Below are 15159 nucleotides of genomic sequence, written 5' to 3' on the forward strand. Positions count from 1 at the left end.
ACTAAAGTGTTTTCTTTTCTATCATTCATTTCCTAACATTGATTTATTGCAAAAATGTCCATCAGGACAAAAATTGATCCCTTTTTGATCAACCTTTTCCGAGATAACAAGAGAGAAAACAAGCAAAAATAAGTAGAAAATCAACATGAGAGCACCGCTTGGAGGGGATTGATCTAGGAACTACGTGGCTACACCTTCGAGTGTATTTCGTTCTGCGCGCACTTCATCACCGCTAGCGCACCTCTCGCAATGAGGTCATGGGCCAGATCGTAACCAAGCTTTTCACACCGTTCGAAAACGGTCTGCTTGATGGAAGACATCCGGTGCATTCCGCAGAACAACAGGTCGCTATTGTCCTCCAGCTTCGGTTCCGGCCCGAGATGTCTCCCGTCGAGATTTTCGTTGTAATCCAGCACTTTGGCTGCCAGAAATGGGCATTTGTCCGCCGGTGTCGCTACACTTGGCTCCTCTCCATCGATGACACCCTTGTCGACCGCCTGTTCGTTTTTCTCCACTGGCTTCGGTTTGGCCATCGGACAGCCGGCACCTATCGCACCTGCCAGCAGCAGATCCACCTTTTCTTCGGTGCTAACGAACGGACAGTCACCCATGACCTCCTGGCCAACCGGGAACCGCGCACTGGGACACAAATCTGGTTCTTCTGTTTTCCGCGGTTTTGATTCTCCCTCGAGATTGTTCCCGTTGCTATCGGCCTTCTTCGCTTCCGACACAATCTTCGTCAGTTCCGACGAGTAAGGACACTTTTTAAACAGCTCGCCATGGATGTCAATGAACTTGCTTAAATTCAAGCGCGAACCATCTTTGGAGCATCCAGGCAGCAACAATACGTCGCTGTCGGCGATGATTTCAGGACTTTTTCTTTTCCCTTCTTGGTGACTGATCGGACACCCAGCTGGGCTGCCTTTCGCCTCATTGTTCGCCTTTCCGTTGCCACTATCCAGCACCGAGTCCGATTCCGTTAGTTTGAGCTTCTTCGGTGGCGTTTCTTCATTGTGACCTGGAGCTGACAGATCCAGTTCACACTCGCTACTTGACCGTATTTCGGTTTTACCATCGAGACTCCATACGGCACCTTCGACGTGCAGTTGGAATGTAGAATCGTCGCTCTCGTTCGATGATCGTTTTCGTGTTCCATCCGCCGTTGCATCGCCCCCCTCCTGCTGACTTCCATTCTGACGCTTCAGCACCGTCCGAACCGCCACCGGAGCACTACAGCCCCCACCGAGTGTCCGCAGGAAGCTGCGTTCGGTCAGAATTCGACACTGCGTTTCGAGATGACACAGCTTGGCCAACATCGCCAGAATGTACGAATCGTTCGAGCGGCACTCAACGGCCAACGCACCCTGCCCAACGGCGTACAAAATCTCATCTGGTTCGATCACTTGATCTATCCGCTGGTTCCAACCCATCCGCACAAGGCCAGCTTGCGCCAGGATTATGCCCGCAAACTTTGACGACTCTGCGTCCAGCTTGGCAAGCCGCGTGTTGAGATTACCTCGAATATCGTTCACGACCAGATGGCGGTGGTAACGGGAGAGTTGGGCCGACCGCCGTAACGAGGACGTTCCGATGACAGAACCCCGCGGAAGAGTGGCTAACGTACGCCCCCGGTGTCGTTCGTTAAGAACGAGTGCATCTCGCGGATCTTCCCGTTCCAACACCGCACCGATAGCCATTCCAAGCGGCAGAGCCGTCGGGAGATCCTTCAGTGAGTGTACGACGAAGTCGACGCCTCCGGTCCGAAGGGCGTCCTCGAGGTCCTTGGTGAAAAGCGACTTTTCACCAATCTTCGGCAGCGACTTGTTAAGCACACGATCGCCAACCGTGGTCATTGTATCTGAAGAGTGAAGAGAAAGAAGAAAATTTGGAAAATTTAGTACATTTTTCATATTTGCAAACGATCGGTTTACTATCGCTACGAAGCTTTATCACATGAACATACATCATCCCATGGCATGATTGGGAAACTTTTAATTAATCTTCAATAATACATTGCATCATGCACCTTGCGAGACGATCGAAGGCGCGCATAAAGTTTTTTAAATTTATTGAATCTCACAGAGGTCAGACAGTTGCGAAATATCGCACGCTATTGGTTTCGTGCTTTGTGAGATAGGGAGTATGTGGCAGCATGCAATCCTTATCCAGAGGGCAACAAGGGGCCTTCTTCTGGCGATAAACTTGCGGCACTTAACGTAGATAACGTTAGCAAACAAAAATATGAAACTTACTACAAAATATATCCTTTTCAGGTTAGTTTAAGTTTTTTTATTTTAAATAAATAAAAAAATATTCTAATTTCGGTCCAATTTTCTATTATACCCCAAACTTTGGCCAAGAAGCAACGTCACAAATTGCAAGTGTGGCAATGTTCTTCTTTTGCCTCATTTGCATAATAAGCCAACCACTGACACTCTAACCGGCCCAACCGGACAGCAATAAACTATGTCCAACGGTTTGACCAGAGTTGTCCACGGGGCAATCAAATGTTTCTCAATAATTCTAAGACCTCAACTGACGTTGATTACCGACCTACAGTGAAAGAAGCAGCTTTGTAGACAACAACGATAGAAATGTGAGCACATTCAACTCAGTAGTGGTGGCCATACTAGGGCCAACAGGTGCCCACAGTTTCAAGGACTTTTGAGTTTATCAGATATTTTTGAAAAGTTGGTGAGAAATGATTGATGGTACTGGGTTCACCTGGTCGGGGCATTGAGTAAACATCAAAAGGCGTGTTTTTGCAAAACGGTCTTGAAATCAAATAACTCTCCATTTGTCAGAGAATAAACTTTGTTTCTATGTATATTTAATGGCGTAATAATTTTCTATCAATACTTTTCATTTGAAATAGTGAAAGTCTGATCGGTAAGACGATCATTACGAATTTTCCAATCGATGGCATTCGTCTCACTCACGATTGAATACGTGCCGTTTCTATCAGAGCCAAATCGTGCTCAAGTAACAGCTTGTGAAACGCTATCATTAAGATTCACTATCGTTTGACGTGAAACTGTGCGGGGTTGAAGCAGAAAGCCTTCAAGGAGTTTCTCACCGGATGCCGATCGTCCCGATAGCTCCCGTTCTTAAAGGGTTGTTGTTTGCTCAACAACATCGCGAACTTATCTAACCACGCAAGACTTATCGTCGAACGGCCTAGCCACGACGACGTGTTCAGTGAACGCGAGTGTGAGTGAGTTTCTGGTTAAGTCACGATATTATTAAGCGAACGACACGATGACTTTCAGAAAAACGATTCCTCGTCCAGCGTGGAGCTTGTTCGCGATACGAAATGGATCGCTTAAGCTGTAAAATTTAAATATCACTACCACACGATGGTGCGTCCCTCAAACACAACCTTAATTGATCTTCGTGGTGCATTCGATTTCCTTTAGCAATCGATTCAAATTTGTACTTACGAATTTCGTAAACCACATCCGGATGGAGCTTCTGCAGCAGGGCGATGACGTGTTTCGTTTGAATGAGGGCCAGCTGAAATGAAATGGAAAACAAAACCATACACTATACATAAGAAGTCTGTTTCGGTTTACGTAAAACATTCCAAAGGTTCCAAAAAGCGTTTGGCTCACAGTGTCGGAGCGTGTTCAGTACATTAAAAACGCAGAGTACCATTTTGAGCCACTCTAAATCGAATGCCCAGGGTCAAATGTCGGTTTTGAAATTCTAATTGCTTCCCCGTGGGGAGGACCCCATGCCCAATGATGTGAACGATGGGACAATATTCACTTAATGTATTATCGTGACGCTCCCGAACTGAAGAATGTTAATGACTAGTGACGTGTCCTAACGATGCCTGGGAACGATTGATAATTATGTTTCCTTTCCGTTTGCCTTGCAGCCTGCGGGTGATCAAACATCGTTAGAAAGACAGTTTTACTTTAATTGGTTCTTGCACGCAGCGCATTCTCAAAGAACAATATGGAACGTTGAGTAAAAAACCCACAATAAGAGGTAAACTTTAACCTCGAGCATGTTCCACATTAACAAACATTTCTCATTTTCCCTGCAAGAAGTTGAGGCAACTAAATTGCATTTTGAGTTATGCGAGAGAGAGAAGTCCATATCATTGCTTTTAATTGAAGAATGACCGAGATTAACAACATCTTTTCTGGTTTTCTTATTTTTGGGTCCTGAAGCGACACCACATTCCGAAAGAAACTAGTTTTCCCTAATCGAAGCCATGTCAATGATATCCGTTGATTTGTTCCTAAAACATGTAAGGTTTCAGGCCAAATTTAGAGACATTCTCTTTATATTTGGTAACATTTAGGGATACCTTTGATATCTCTTATTTAAGCACAAAAAGAGTGTGAAAGTTATCTTGATAAAAAGGTCGACATTCGAAACTATAAAACTTTAACAAAACTTTAGGGAACTAAATCATGTGTTGACACCAAAAGCACTTGCAAGCGTTCCAAGTAATAAAACGTGTTTAAACTGACATCCGACAAACGCAGCTCAAATATGAGCTACTATCGCAAATTGTAACACAAATAATTGCACTCAGTTGCAAACAGCTTTTAGATGTTTGTTCGGTCATAAACAGGGATTGTGAGGATAAATGAAATGGCCGGCCCCAATGACTAACTTACCTCACTTTTGCGCGAACCGACGCGAATGGTTTTTTTCGCGCTCTCCAGATCTCCACTCATGGTAGACAGTTTGTCGCTAGGATTCGCACTAATTCGGTGATGGCAGTGACTTTCGATGGCTGTTTGGTGGCACCTTTGACAAAAACTTAAGCCGAAAGGTTACTGCTGGTCCGTGCTATGTGTTTAGGCCAGCGGTGATCGATGGGTTGTGTAATGGTTACGAATTGGAGCGATCTTAGGTCACCGCATGGAGCCAGCAATTCGTACACCACGTAACCGGTCGCGAGGTGAAAGTGTGTTCCAGCGGCGTGCGTAAAACATGAAACCTCTCAAGCACTGGCCACTGTATGCGTCTCTCTGTCCCTTTGCTGAAGACTAAGGTAACCACGTTCACGTTCCTCGGGCGGTTTTGTGGATTTGTCTTCACATTCCGATCGCCTGCCGTCGTTGGCCCGGTAATGATGGAGTCTTGTGTGGCGGTTGACCCACAGACTCCCGGATCTTCGGTCCCGTTAGATTGGGCTGGTAGCGTGAGAAAGTAACTCGCGGCGCCCACAGATGGAGTGTGCCGTAGCTGGCAGCACCGGAGGTGAAGATAACTGGAGAATGCAACCTATTGTGCACCGCCGTGTGCCTTGGCTTATCACCCAAAAAACATTCGGGGTGCTGATCTGATGAATTGCATAAACAGGGACACAAACACACACACACACGAATGCGTTCACTTATTTGGTAGACAATGATTACGGAGCTAAATGTTGCCACCCATGTTTACATAACATTCGCGCAATTTTAACACAAGATGAAGGCAATGATTACGCGATTGAAGTAGTTTAGGAAGACGAACCGGTGCCTAGACCAATGTGGTTCTGGAGAGACTCAGGCAACCAACAACGTGCACTACACTCCCGTTACGCGGGCGGACTCCAACAATTGGGTGGTCCGGTGTCCGGGTCTATTCAATTATAGATACTTTGAGCTGCAATAGCTTAACATTCGTCTCTTTTTCTAAACTAACTACTATTATCTCTAACAAAAGTATAAACTATAAAACTACTATCTTGAATAAAGTATTATCCTACTTTTGTTGATTTGTCCTACACGAAATATCAAAACACGAAACGTCAAAATTGTATGAATGTTGTTTTTATGAAACTGAACCTAACTAAGACACTGCGAACCTAACTTTGATGACGAACCTGACACCCGAGTCAACCTACGATAATCCCGAACAAATCCGAGTCAACCTACGAAAATCCCGAACAAGAAAACGGGAGAGGGGAAAAGATAGACAGTAGCGTCTACAATTGAGTGTTGAGGGCTCGAAAAGACCGGACTTGAAGCACTGTGAACTGTTGTTATTATCTTTATACTAGAGCTTGAAATTCACTGTGTTACTTTCTTTTACCTGTCGAATCGAAACTGAGGTATGACCCTAGACACATTGCGGTGGTCCGGTGGTCAATCCGGACGGCTGAACGGGTTAAGGCAGCACCTTCTCCACCGTACAACCGACAACGTGGTTTTGACACTTGTCTTGAATGGATAAGGCTCTGTGCGTGAGCAAGAAAGAGAGACAGCGAGAGTTAGAAGGAGTGGTACTGAATTGTTGCCAATGAAACTCACAGAACTGTCAGTGTTGCGTGCAAATGCTGTCAGTTTCAAAATATCGAAAAGAATTTTATGATTATAAATTACTTTAAAATATTTTCCTCGTTACCAGAAACAGCTGTGACGACGACGACGATACTTATTCTTTACAAAACCAAGTGATTTTACTGCATCTTCCATTTTATTGTCAATTCTCTCAGTAATGGCCGCACCATTAATTTTCTCTGCGCCTCACACGAGCACCGTGCACAAACAAATAAACAAATATAATATGAAAAGCAAAATGCGCACCAAAAAACACTAGATACCGCACATAGTGACACGATTAACTAACAACGTTCGTAAATAGGCTGCTTATAAACAACACTTGCCTAAAAATAGTGCCTTCACCTTCGCCAACTGCTTCCATCATACGCCATCAGAATCTGTACCGTGTCCAATAGTATCGATTTATATTTGTCTACAAGAAGCGGGGAACGGACCACATTCTAGCACCGTTTCGTTTTACCTCCTGCGGTAAGAGTAAACCCCGAGCCGAGCAGAATTGTGCGAAATCAAATGTAAGTACACTGAGCGGTGAACGCCATGACAAAATCTCCTTCGTTAACGTGGCCAACTTGTTGAAGCGCATTTACCTATTCAATTTTAGGACCATTTTGAAAGTAACCGCCACATTGTTTGCACGTTGCAAACACGTTGCCTTAAGTATCGTTAACTCTGTCTTTGTCTAATTAGGTAAAATTTTGACGCACCCTGAATATAGAAAACGCGACGCGCTTCCGGTCCGATCATCATCGAATCTGGGAAACGGAAAACGCAATCGAATAAAATACTAAGTACTTTGTTACACTTGTTGCCTCTGGTCGCGCGAACAATATTTAAGTGGTATACTTTCCAGCAAATGAAAAACAAAATCTTGTGTATACATTACTCGTACCCTCGTCCCCTACTACCGTATGCCGCATCGTTCAAAAGTATTGATACTTTTAATGTACGAAACCTTCTGTTAGCTAACACAGCGACTGTCCACTACTCTACTACGTGGACGAATTGTTGTAGTTCTGACGGCCACCCAGCTCGAGTAGATAGCGATCTGGATGGTCCATCCAGTCAGCGGCCGTCATTTTGACCGTTCGCTGCCTTTCCGCTTCCCGGATTTGCCACCGTTTGATATCGAGCTGTACGTCGCGCTGCTGCTGATCACCGCAGCCCCAAACCTCGATCGACAGTATGCGGTGTAGCAGTGAGCGATACTCCAACCGCTCGAAGTGTTCGTCGACAATAAGAATCGGCTTCCGCGGATCGGAACCAGCCCGGAACCCCTTTGGATAGCCGCGGATATGCGTATTAAGGTAGAGGCTCTTCGGCTTCTTTTCCAACATCTGAAATCTGAACGCACGAAATGTATGCAAATTAAAATGCTAGAGCTATTCACAAAATTGTGATTCGACCACTTACTTTGGAAGCAACTGCAGGCAACAGCTACCTTCATCTCCGGTGTAGAGATGCGTTTCACGCCATTCGTTCGGGTTAGCGACGCAGAACAGTAGATCGTCCTCGCAGCGGAACAGGATTAGATTCGGACCACGATAACCGAGCACGTGGTGCAGGAAGCGATTTGTCCCAGCACCGTCGAGGCGCGAGTCGTACAACGAAGTCCAGTGAGACGGCACCAACGACAGTAGTTTCGCGAGGAATATCTGTATCCCACAACACGCATATGTAAGAGCCAACATTTTGTCTTCCGAATTACTACGCTTACGTGTGACGTCAGATTTGCCGAATTTGGGTTAACCGGTGCCGGGACGGACTGGGGCTTGCTGTAGAGCGGGGACAACGAACCGGCAAGCAGCCACGCCTCGGACAGTGGTAACAGTGGTTGCTGGTTTTTCAACCGTTCTCGCTCGTCGTTGGTGAGCGGTTTTCCTGGCGCCGGTCCACTGCCGCCGGTTACCGATCCCGTAGCATGTTCCTTGGCGAAAGGATTCACCTTCTCAAGGATGGGTGTTTGCAGCTCGAGCCCGTAGCTCGCTTCGCCCGCATTGATGGCACTGATCGAGACGACTGTTTCACTGTTACTCGTCATACTGTTGTCGATGATCGTCCGGTGGGACGTGCTGAGAACATGGACACAGTACTTGTGAATCGGAGGTACCAACCGTGGTACGTTGTTCTCCAACCAGCGGCATATGTAGCCAGGGCTGAGTGATTCTTTCGAAAAGAAACAGGACTGCACCACGGAATCAAGTGTACGGTTAAGCTGAAATAAGAGAAAAACTTAAGTTATCTGTTTCGTTATGATTAATTTAGAATGGAATTTCGTTTAGAATGTACTGAACTAAAGAAAAAAAAAAGTCAGACACAAAAAGAATTACTCATTGTTTGGCATTATCAAGAGTGATCGAAACTCGTAATCTCTACCTCATGGTGAAAGGTCTTCAAACACTAATTAAAAAGTAATTGAAAAAAGCATAAACAGCATTTTCAACCGTCGTTGTCAGTGCCAACTTCAAGACAAAACATTTGAATGCACTCAAGTCGTAACATCAAACAGTTATCGCTAATTCCAATCTCGTTGCTACTTTTGAATAAAATAATCTCCTAGCAAAACAAACTCAGCGCCAACTGAGAATCACAAGCATTATTAAAATTAATTGCTCAAAGTATAGCGTAGCGTAGTAAAACGATTACTAAAAAAGTTCAACATTTTCTACAATGTTATTTTTTTAGGAAAACATAAGAAACTCTAAAATAAACTTAAAAGAATCGGATTTCATTAAAGTACTCTTTTCATACCGAAACGTCGTCGTCATCTATCTGAGAGTATGCGGCATGGATATGAATGGTGGGAGATATTTGTTTTAATCATTTAGTTATTATACCAAGAGACGAGCTTTTTTATTTTGCACACTTACCAAACGACATGTTTGCGGCCCATCTGAATAGTGTGCCATCGCCAGGTTGTAGCAAGTGCGTAGTAAACTCTTCAGATTTTCCGGCTTAATCAGTTCGCTCTCGTTTAGATCGCCAAACATACGCACGTAGCTTTCCAGGATGACAGAATCGTCGAGAAGGCCGAGAAACTTTTCACACTGTTGCCTGAACGCCACCAGCCCGAGGTGTTCCGTTTTGGCGTGGCTCATATGGCGCAGGTAGCGAAACAGCTTTAGACCTAAATCCGGATACTTTGGAAATACGTGGCGCTGGGAGAGCGAGACGATATGAGTTGTTTCACATCATTTTGCATTACATTCTGCCGGGGAGCTCTTACCGCGAATATATCACCGGTAATGCCTTGGTGTGTGCGATGTTGCTCCTCGCTTTTTTTCGCTAATATCCGGCCAAGCTTTTCGATTGGTGCGAACTGCGTTTGCGAACGATCCTGAATATCGGCCCCGCTGGCCGTACGCGTCATGCCACGGGTAGCAGCGGTGGCCAGGCCATTTCCAGGCGCTTGATCTCCTCCGTTTCCTATGGCTTTCGTTTTTGGGTTACTTGTGCCGTTCGAGATGGAACTGTGATGGTTTCCCATGCTGGCTTGCTACGAGTTCCAGTTCTAGGCTATCACCGCGAGCACCTTTTAAGCACCTTTTTATCACTGTGAATTAAAAAAATGGAAACTATTGAAAACTCATGCAGGCAGTCATGATAGAACTTATAATAATTTGAAACAAGAACACCCAATTTTCAAAATCTACTCGGCAAACTTAGTTCACCTTCGGGGCATAAACCAAATGAAGCCACCGTGTGTAAGGGAAACGCGCTATGTAAACGGTTTCAGTTTAAAAAAGGAAAACACTGCATTTCGTTCGCGAGAACGCGCTAAGCGAACCGCACCAGCAACCCGTTTACCTTGGTGGGGTGGCCATATGTGGGACTTCTGGAAATGGGTGACATTTCATTTATTTCAATTATCATCGATCTCGAGTGTACGACTGCACATAGCAGTGTGCTTTGGTGCGGTATGTCTAATCAGAGAACCGCCGATGAAACACTGTAGTTGTAGAGATTAAGGAAAGAAAGAAGATATCACAAGCTGCGCACAATATGTGCGAAAACATGGCTACAACTACTACCAATCAACGTGGTGCACTGAGTATTCAAATTCGAATTTTTAGACTGCTTTAATGTCTGTGTCTGTGTCCCGTAACAGATTTCAATTGGAAGATCTCCTACAGAGAATTTATCAATCATAGTGTGTCTGGTGTTTCTCCCATTCACAGCGAAGGCGATATGATAAGACCTAAACGATGTGGCAATCGATAGAGAGATGGCCGTAGGTTAATGGCAATGGAGATGAGTTTTGAATCGACGACAGCGTTGCACTTCTGCCTACGAAGTTAACATTGATTGAAAAACCAACTATACAAAGCGGCCGTCTTTAGCCACGCAGTCGGTGATGGTGCTTTTGTTTTACTTTCTTACCTAATCGCGTGCCGCCAAAGCAATCAATCCCTGTCCCCTAGGCCGCGAGAATAATGGTTGGAACGGTAATAGACACGGCACACAGCCACACAGGTTGTGGTCTAGACGTTTGGACAATGACGAGGCTTGGAGATGACTCGAAGACAACAGTTCTCGAATCCCTAGCGCCGGACAATTTAGCATGCCAACCTCACGCCACGATTAAGCTGAAACATATTTGTTTGCTTTTTTGCCACACAGCGCCAAACACAAACGGAAACGGTCTTCTAGATGACGACAACCCGAGAAACTACGTTGTTTGGCAAAAAAAAACTAGGTGGAATTTTCTCTTTTCCGATCGACGGAACATATTGTTTTGACAGGGCCAGGACGACAACGACCAATAGTTCAATGCTTCAGTAGAAAGAACAGAAATACAAACCGATGCAATAACGGGGCCAACCGGTTAAGGTGCTATGGTTATGGTGCTGAGAAAAGACATACTTACCGGGAAGCGCTATATTCAGGGACATTTTAAATTACAGGGTGTACAGGGAAATTGAAAAATATTTTTAAAGTGAAAAGATTTATTTTCTTTTAATTTTATTCTCTACTCACTCACAGCTAGAGTTGGTGTTCAGAGGATCAACGCTACGCGATTGCCATGCAGCTTAAGCGATTGCTACCGCAGCGAATCTGTAGTAAACTTTGCATTTGTTGCTAGGCAACCGTTGAAAATTTTATATAAAGAGCGCACAAAACTGCGTGAAGCAATTATTCCATTTTCCAAAGAACGACTGGTCTAGAAAATGTCGTCGTATCCGTATGCAGTATTTCCGGAGGACATTGAAACCTTCGTCGTGAGCCTTCGGCCGTTTGAAGTGGCAGACATTGGAAGTGCAGGGTAAGCAACCGAAAGGATTTTCTTTACTAGTTAATTACTTATTGCTGCACTTTTATTCCTTCAGCTGGATAGACCAGCACAATGTTCTGTTGAAACTTTGCCAGCAGGCCTTCATAGAGGCGTCTACGAAGCAGGAGGAAGTGGTCAAGGAGCGCCTAATAATGGAGGACAAACTGGCAGTGCTGGTACGCGAAGTATTCAGTGTAGTTGTCTGGCGGGAACATATTCTTCCGTTGCTGCTGGCCCTAAAAGAGCCCGACACAACCTTCGTCCTGTACAGCGTACTGTACCACGAAGCAAATGTTGCTTCGATGCTTGAAATCATCCTCTACCACAAAGATACGGTCGAGGCACTTGGCAGCGTGACACTCGATTTGGTGGACTACTGTGCCGGAGCCATTGGACGGTTGATTGGATTGATGGCCAACGGATATAACGACCGCGAAGATGATCCACCACCGGAGGAGTTGCTGAACGAATCGACCAGGGAGGAAGTGGTGCGGATGCAGCGTGGCATGGAATTCCGCATCGGAATGAAATGCCTCAACATTGCTTCGTACTTACTCTCAAATTTGGACGGTTTACCACTGAGTGTGCCAACGCGACTTGTCCGGGTACACGATTTTCCCTGTCTACTGGCGGAAGTTCTCCATTCCAAACCATGGTTACGCCGTAACAAGAAAGGAGAATTCGAAAAGTACCTCGACGACGTTTGGAGGCCGGTGCATGGTGAAGAAGTTTTGAAAGTAAGCAAAACTGAAGCCCAAACCTGGTTTGGTCTGCACAAGCTCGTCTTCAATCGTGAGTTAATGCATGGCTACGAAATGAACGCTTATAGACAGGGTGTGATCAGCAAATGTGTCGGTTTACTGAATGAACACGTTCTCGACCAACTGCCACCGTTGGCAGTGCTTAAGCAACAACTGTGTTCGCTACAAGTAACCCGAGATACCCGGACAACAGGTTCGCCTGGAGTTTTGCTGCTCGAAGAGCTTCCCGAAGTGTACGAAACCCTACGTCGCCACATGCAACGTGATGGAATCGACGTGATCGTAGAGAAACATCGCACAATATTCGTCGACCTAGAACCAACTGATATAGCAAAAATGGCGAGCAAACTGAATTCCGCCTACAGCTTGGATCGCCTCGAAAGCCATCTTTCCGACGTGACCGAACCGAAACAGGAGCGAGCTGAGAAAGCGTGTGGAGCGTGTGGATGTCGCGCGAAGAAGAAGTGCTCTAAATGTTTGAACGTTTTCTACTGCTCACGGTACGTATCGAGTAACGAAAACATGCAAACATCTGCACATTGCCAATTAATTTTTTGTTTTTATGATCCCCACGATACAGCGAGTGTCAGGTGCGTGACTGGCCGGACCACAAAGAACTTTGTCATCAACTGAAACTGAACTAATCAACCTGAAGCAGGCGTGCTTAACTTGCAGTAGAACCTGAGACACATTTGTTATTTTCGTGAAGGTTACGACACCTTCACATTCATATTTCTTCCCTTTACTTTTCACAAATAAATGTATAACCAGCTAAAGAAAGTAGCGCGTTATGTGTGTTTAGCTCGCCTGCCGAAGGTGCTCCTTGATGACATCGAGAGCGGGCGTTTCCTCTCCAAAGTCCTGCAAAACGAAAGAGGAGAAATGTGCGATTGAAGGGCTTGATATTGTTCTCTTGTTTATCAACTGTTTATGGCCGATTGTTATTGAGATTATCCGCTTACCTTGAGCACGACACACGAAGCACCGCAAATCTTGCGCGGTTTGCCTTCCTTGTCGATCTTGCACAAACCGGACCATTCACCGAGCTTCTTGTTCGAGTCGACACGGATCAGCGGAATCTGGTGCTCGTTGCAGAGCGCCGTGATCAGCTTCTTGTACTGCGGCTCATCGCAGCTCTCCGCCAGAATGCACAGCACCGCCTGACGCTTGTCGAGCGCCTTGCACGCCTCGTGAATGCCGTGCACAAGCCCGTCGGCAACGAGCGACTTCTTCAGCACCTCCTGGAGGGCCGTGTTCACGTCCATGGTGCCATCGACGGGCGCGCTCGGGGCTTCACTATTTAGTGAAACAATTCAACAGAAACAAAAAAACACGTAAGTAGAGACATCGCATCAAGTCGCTTGTTTTTGTGCTTGTCGCGCAAACGGGAGAACCCTTTCGGGCACCTCCACACCCGAGGCAGGACGTTGCCCGCCCCGAGGGACCATCCTTTGCGATATCGATACTTACACTTCAACGTCGGACATTGTCTGTTGCACGGAACACAAAACACACCAGGCGGAAGACACAAGACCGAGGAGAAAAGAAGAAAACAGAACTTCATTAGTTTAATTATGGTGACACCAGACAGCACTGCACAACGAAACCGGCCACTGGCCGCACATCACAGAAAGCTTTCCCTCTCGCCCGCCGTCATCGGTAACCGACACACAGTTGTGCGAGATATTCTTTCGATTTTCTAGCGCAACCGGGACATTGTAACACTCGTTCACAAGCGCACCGATTGGCCAGCGGTTTGGCAACCCGTTTCGATGTGGTTTACTGCCGGCTGGACACTTTTTGCGGCCACTTACGGATATTTCTTCGCTGAGCGACACGAAATGTGTTTCACTGCCGATGGCTGCGTTTGACGGAAAAGAGCGAAAAAGACGGATGCCGGACGGAGCACAGCGAAAGCGGAAGTTGATGATGGCCTGACGGTTGACAGCTGACAGCCGGATTGCAGCACCAACGTCGTGAAGTTAATATTATACAAGAAATTTTATGCCAAGATAGCAACCGACGAATCGCCAGACTTAATTATGGAATATTTTTCAACATTCATAAATGTTTCCACAAATTAAATAATGTGGCGACAAAAGAGCATGCAACATATGCACATCACATGCCATTCCGTACATTTCAGTATCCTCTTTTAGAATAGCGCCCAAAATGTATTTCAAATTTATTTTACTATACAATTCCCTCAATTCAAAACATGAGAATCTATCAAATACTCAATGAAGATTTTAATGTGTTTTCTTTTGCTAAATAAATACTGTTTTCGCAGTCAGTTTGTGCCCCAAAATGTGTCCCAAATATCTAAAGCCCGGTCCACACGCTACGATGCATCGTTTACGATTAGCAATCACAGCCATGGAAGTAACACTGTGTTGGTCTGCCTTTGCATTGTGCGTTTTGGTTAAAAATAAAAAAAAATTGAACGAGCCAAGAGTATTTATCAGTCCCAGTGGTCGAGGAAATGGCTTTTAAAGAAAGGAAAGAATTGGCTTTTAAAGAAAGAAAGACGAGGAAAGGCGAGGAAAGAATTAATGCTCCATGTTTCAGATTTTTTTTATCTGAAACGATGGTCGTAAACGACCAAATTGGTGCAATTTCGTTGTCCACATGCTACGACGCATCGTAAACGATTATCGTAGCGTGTGGACCGTGTTTAACCTGACTTTGGGTATTAGTGAGTGAGTCTGAGCGGGTTAAAAAAATGAGTGCATTTTTTGTTTGGCTGTCTCGGAGTTCAGATGTTCTTCAGAGTTGTTCGTTTCCATCGCTGAAAGTGTTACGATCGGTGCGCGATGTGCTTATAGGAGCGATAGGA

The 15159-nt window shown here is 45.4% G+C and overlaps 4 protein-coding genes across 6 annotated transcripts; 1 reads left to right on the forward strand and 3 right to left on the reverse strand.

Annotated features, from left to right (window-relative positions):
• Window positions 1-38: 38 nt before the first annotated feature.
• LOC128277332 (uncharacterized) lies at window positions 39-6460 on the reverse strand. Of its 3 annotated transcripts, none has more exons than XM_053015778.1 (4): window positions 6355-6460; window positions 4635-4779; window positions 3441-3513; window positions 39-1858 (listed from the first exon to the last, which is right to left on the reverse strand). In XM_053015778.1, exons 1-4 carry the CDS (start codon window positions 6423-6425, stop codon window positions 189-191), a joined length of 1959 nt encoding a protein of 652 aa, XP_052871738.1. In that variant the 5' UTR covers window positions 6426-6460; the 3' UTR covers window positions 39-188. The 3 variants fall into 3 exon arrangements, with proteins under 3 accessions (XP_052871738.1, XP_052871739.1, XP_052871740.1); XM_053015779.1 differs by lacking the exon at window positions 6355-6460 and adding an exon at window positions 5482-5729; XM_053015780.1 differs by lacking the exon at window positions 6355-6460 and adding an exon at window positions 5717-5724.
• Window positions 6461-7268: 808 nt separating this feature from the next.
• Window positions 7269-10933, reverse strand: LOC128277333 (uncharacterized). Its single transcript, XM_053015781.1, has 6 exons — window positions 10671-10933; window positions 9517-9843; window positions 9161-9448; window positions 8008-8505; window positions 7704-7945; window positions 7269-7634 (listed from the first exon to the last, which is right to left on the reverse strand). The coding sequence occupies exons 2-6, from the start codon at window positions 9775-9777 to the stop codon at window positions 7283-7285; spliced, it is 1641 nt and encodes a 546-aa protein (XP_052871741.1). The 5' UTR covers window positions 9778-9843; window positions 10671-10933; the 3' UTR covers window positions 7269-7282.
• Window positions 10934-11458: 525 nt separating this feature from the next.
• LOC128277339 (zinc finger MYND domain-containing protein 10 homolog) lies at window positions 11459-12967 on the forward strand. Its single transcript, XM_053015786.1, has 3 exons — window positions 11459-11553; window positions 11618-12823; window positions 12904-12967. The coding sequence occupies exons 1-3, from the start codon at window positions 11459-11461 to the stop codon at window positions 12965-12967; spliced, it is 1365 nt and encodes a 454-aa protein (XP_052871746.1).
• A 47-nt stretch (window positions 12968-13014) lies between these two features.
• LOC128277355 (40S ribosomal protein S12) lies at window positions 13015-14190 on the reverse strand. Its single transcript, XM_053015804.1, has 4 exons — window positions 14138-14190; window positions 13794-13813; window positions 13286-13619; window positions 13015-13184 (listed from the first exon to the last, which is right to left on the reverse strand). Exons 2-4 carry the CDS (start codon window positions 13808-13810, stop codon window positions 13122-13124), a joined length of 414 nt encoding a protein of 137 aa, XP_052871764.1. The 5' UTR covers window positions 13811-13813; window positions 14138-14190; the 3' UTR covers window positions 13015-13121.
• Between the last annotated feature and the right edge of the window lie 969 nt (window positions 14191-15159).

This window comes from Anopheles cruzii, chromosome 2 (genome assembly GCF_943734635.1).
Source record: "Anopheles cruzii chromosome 2, idAnoCruzAS_RS32_06, whole genome shotgun sequence".
In the NCBI taxonomy this organism is placed as follows: domain Eukaryota; kingdom Metazoa; phylum Arthropoda; class Insecta; order Diptera; family Culicidae; genus Anopheles; species Anopheles cruzii.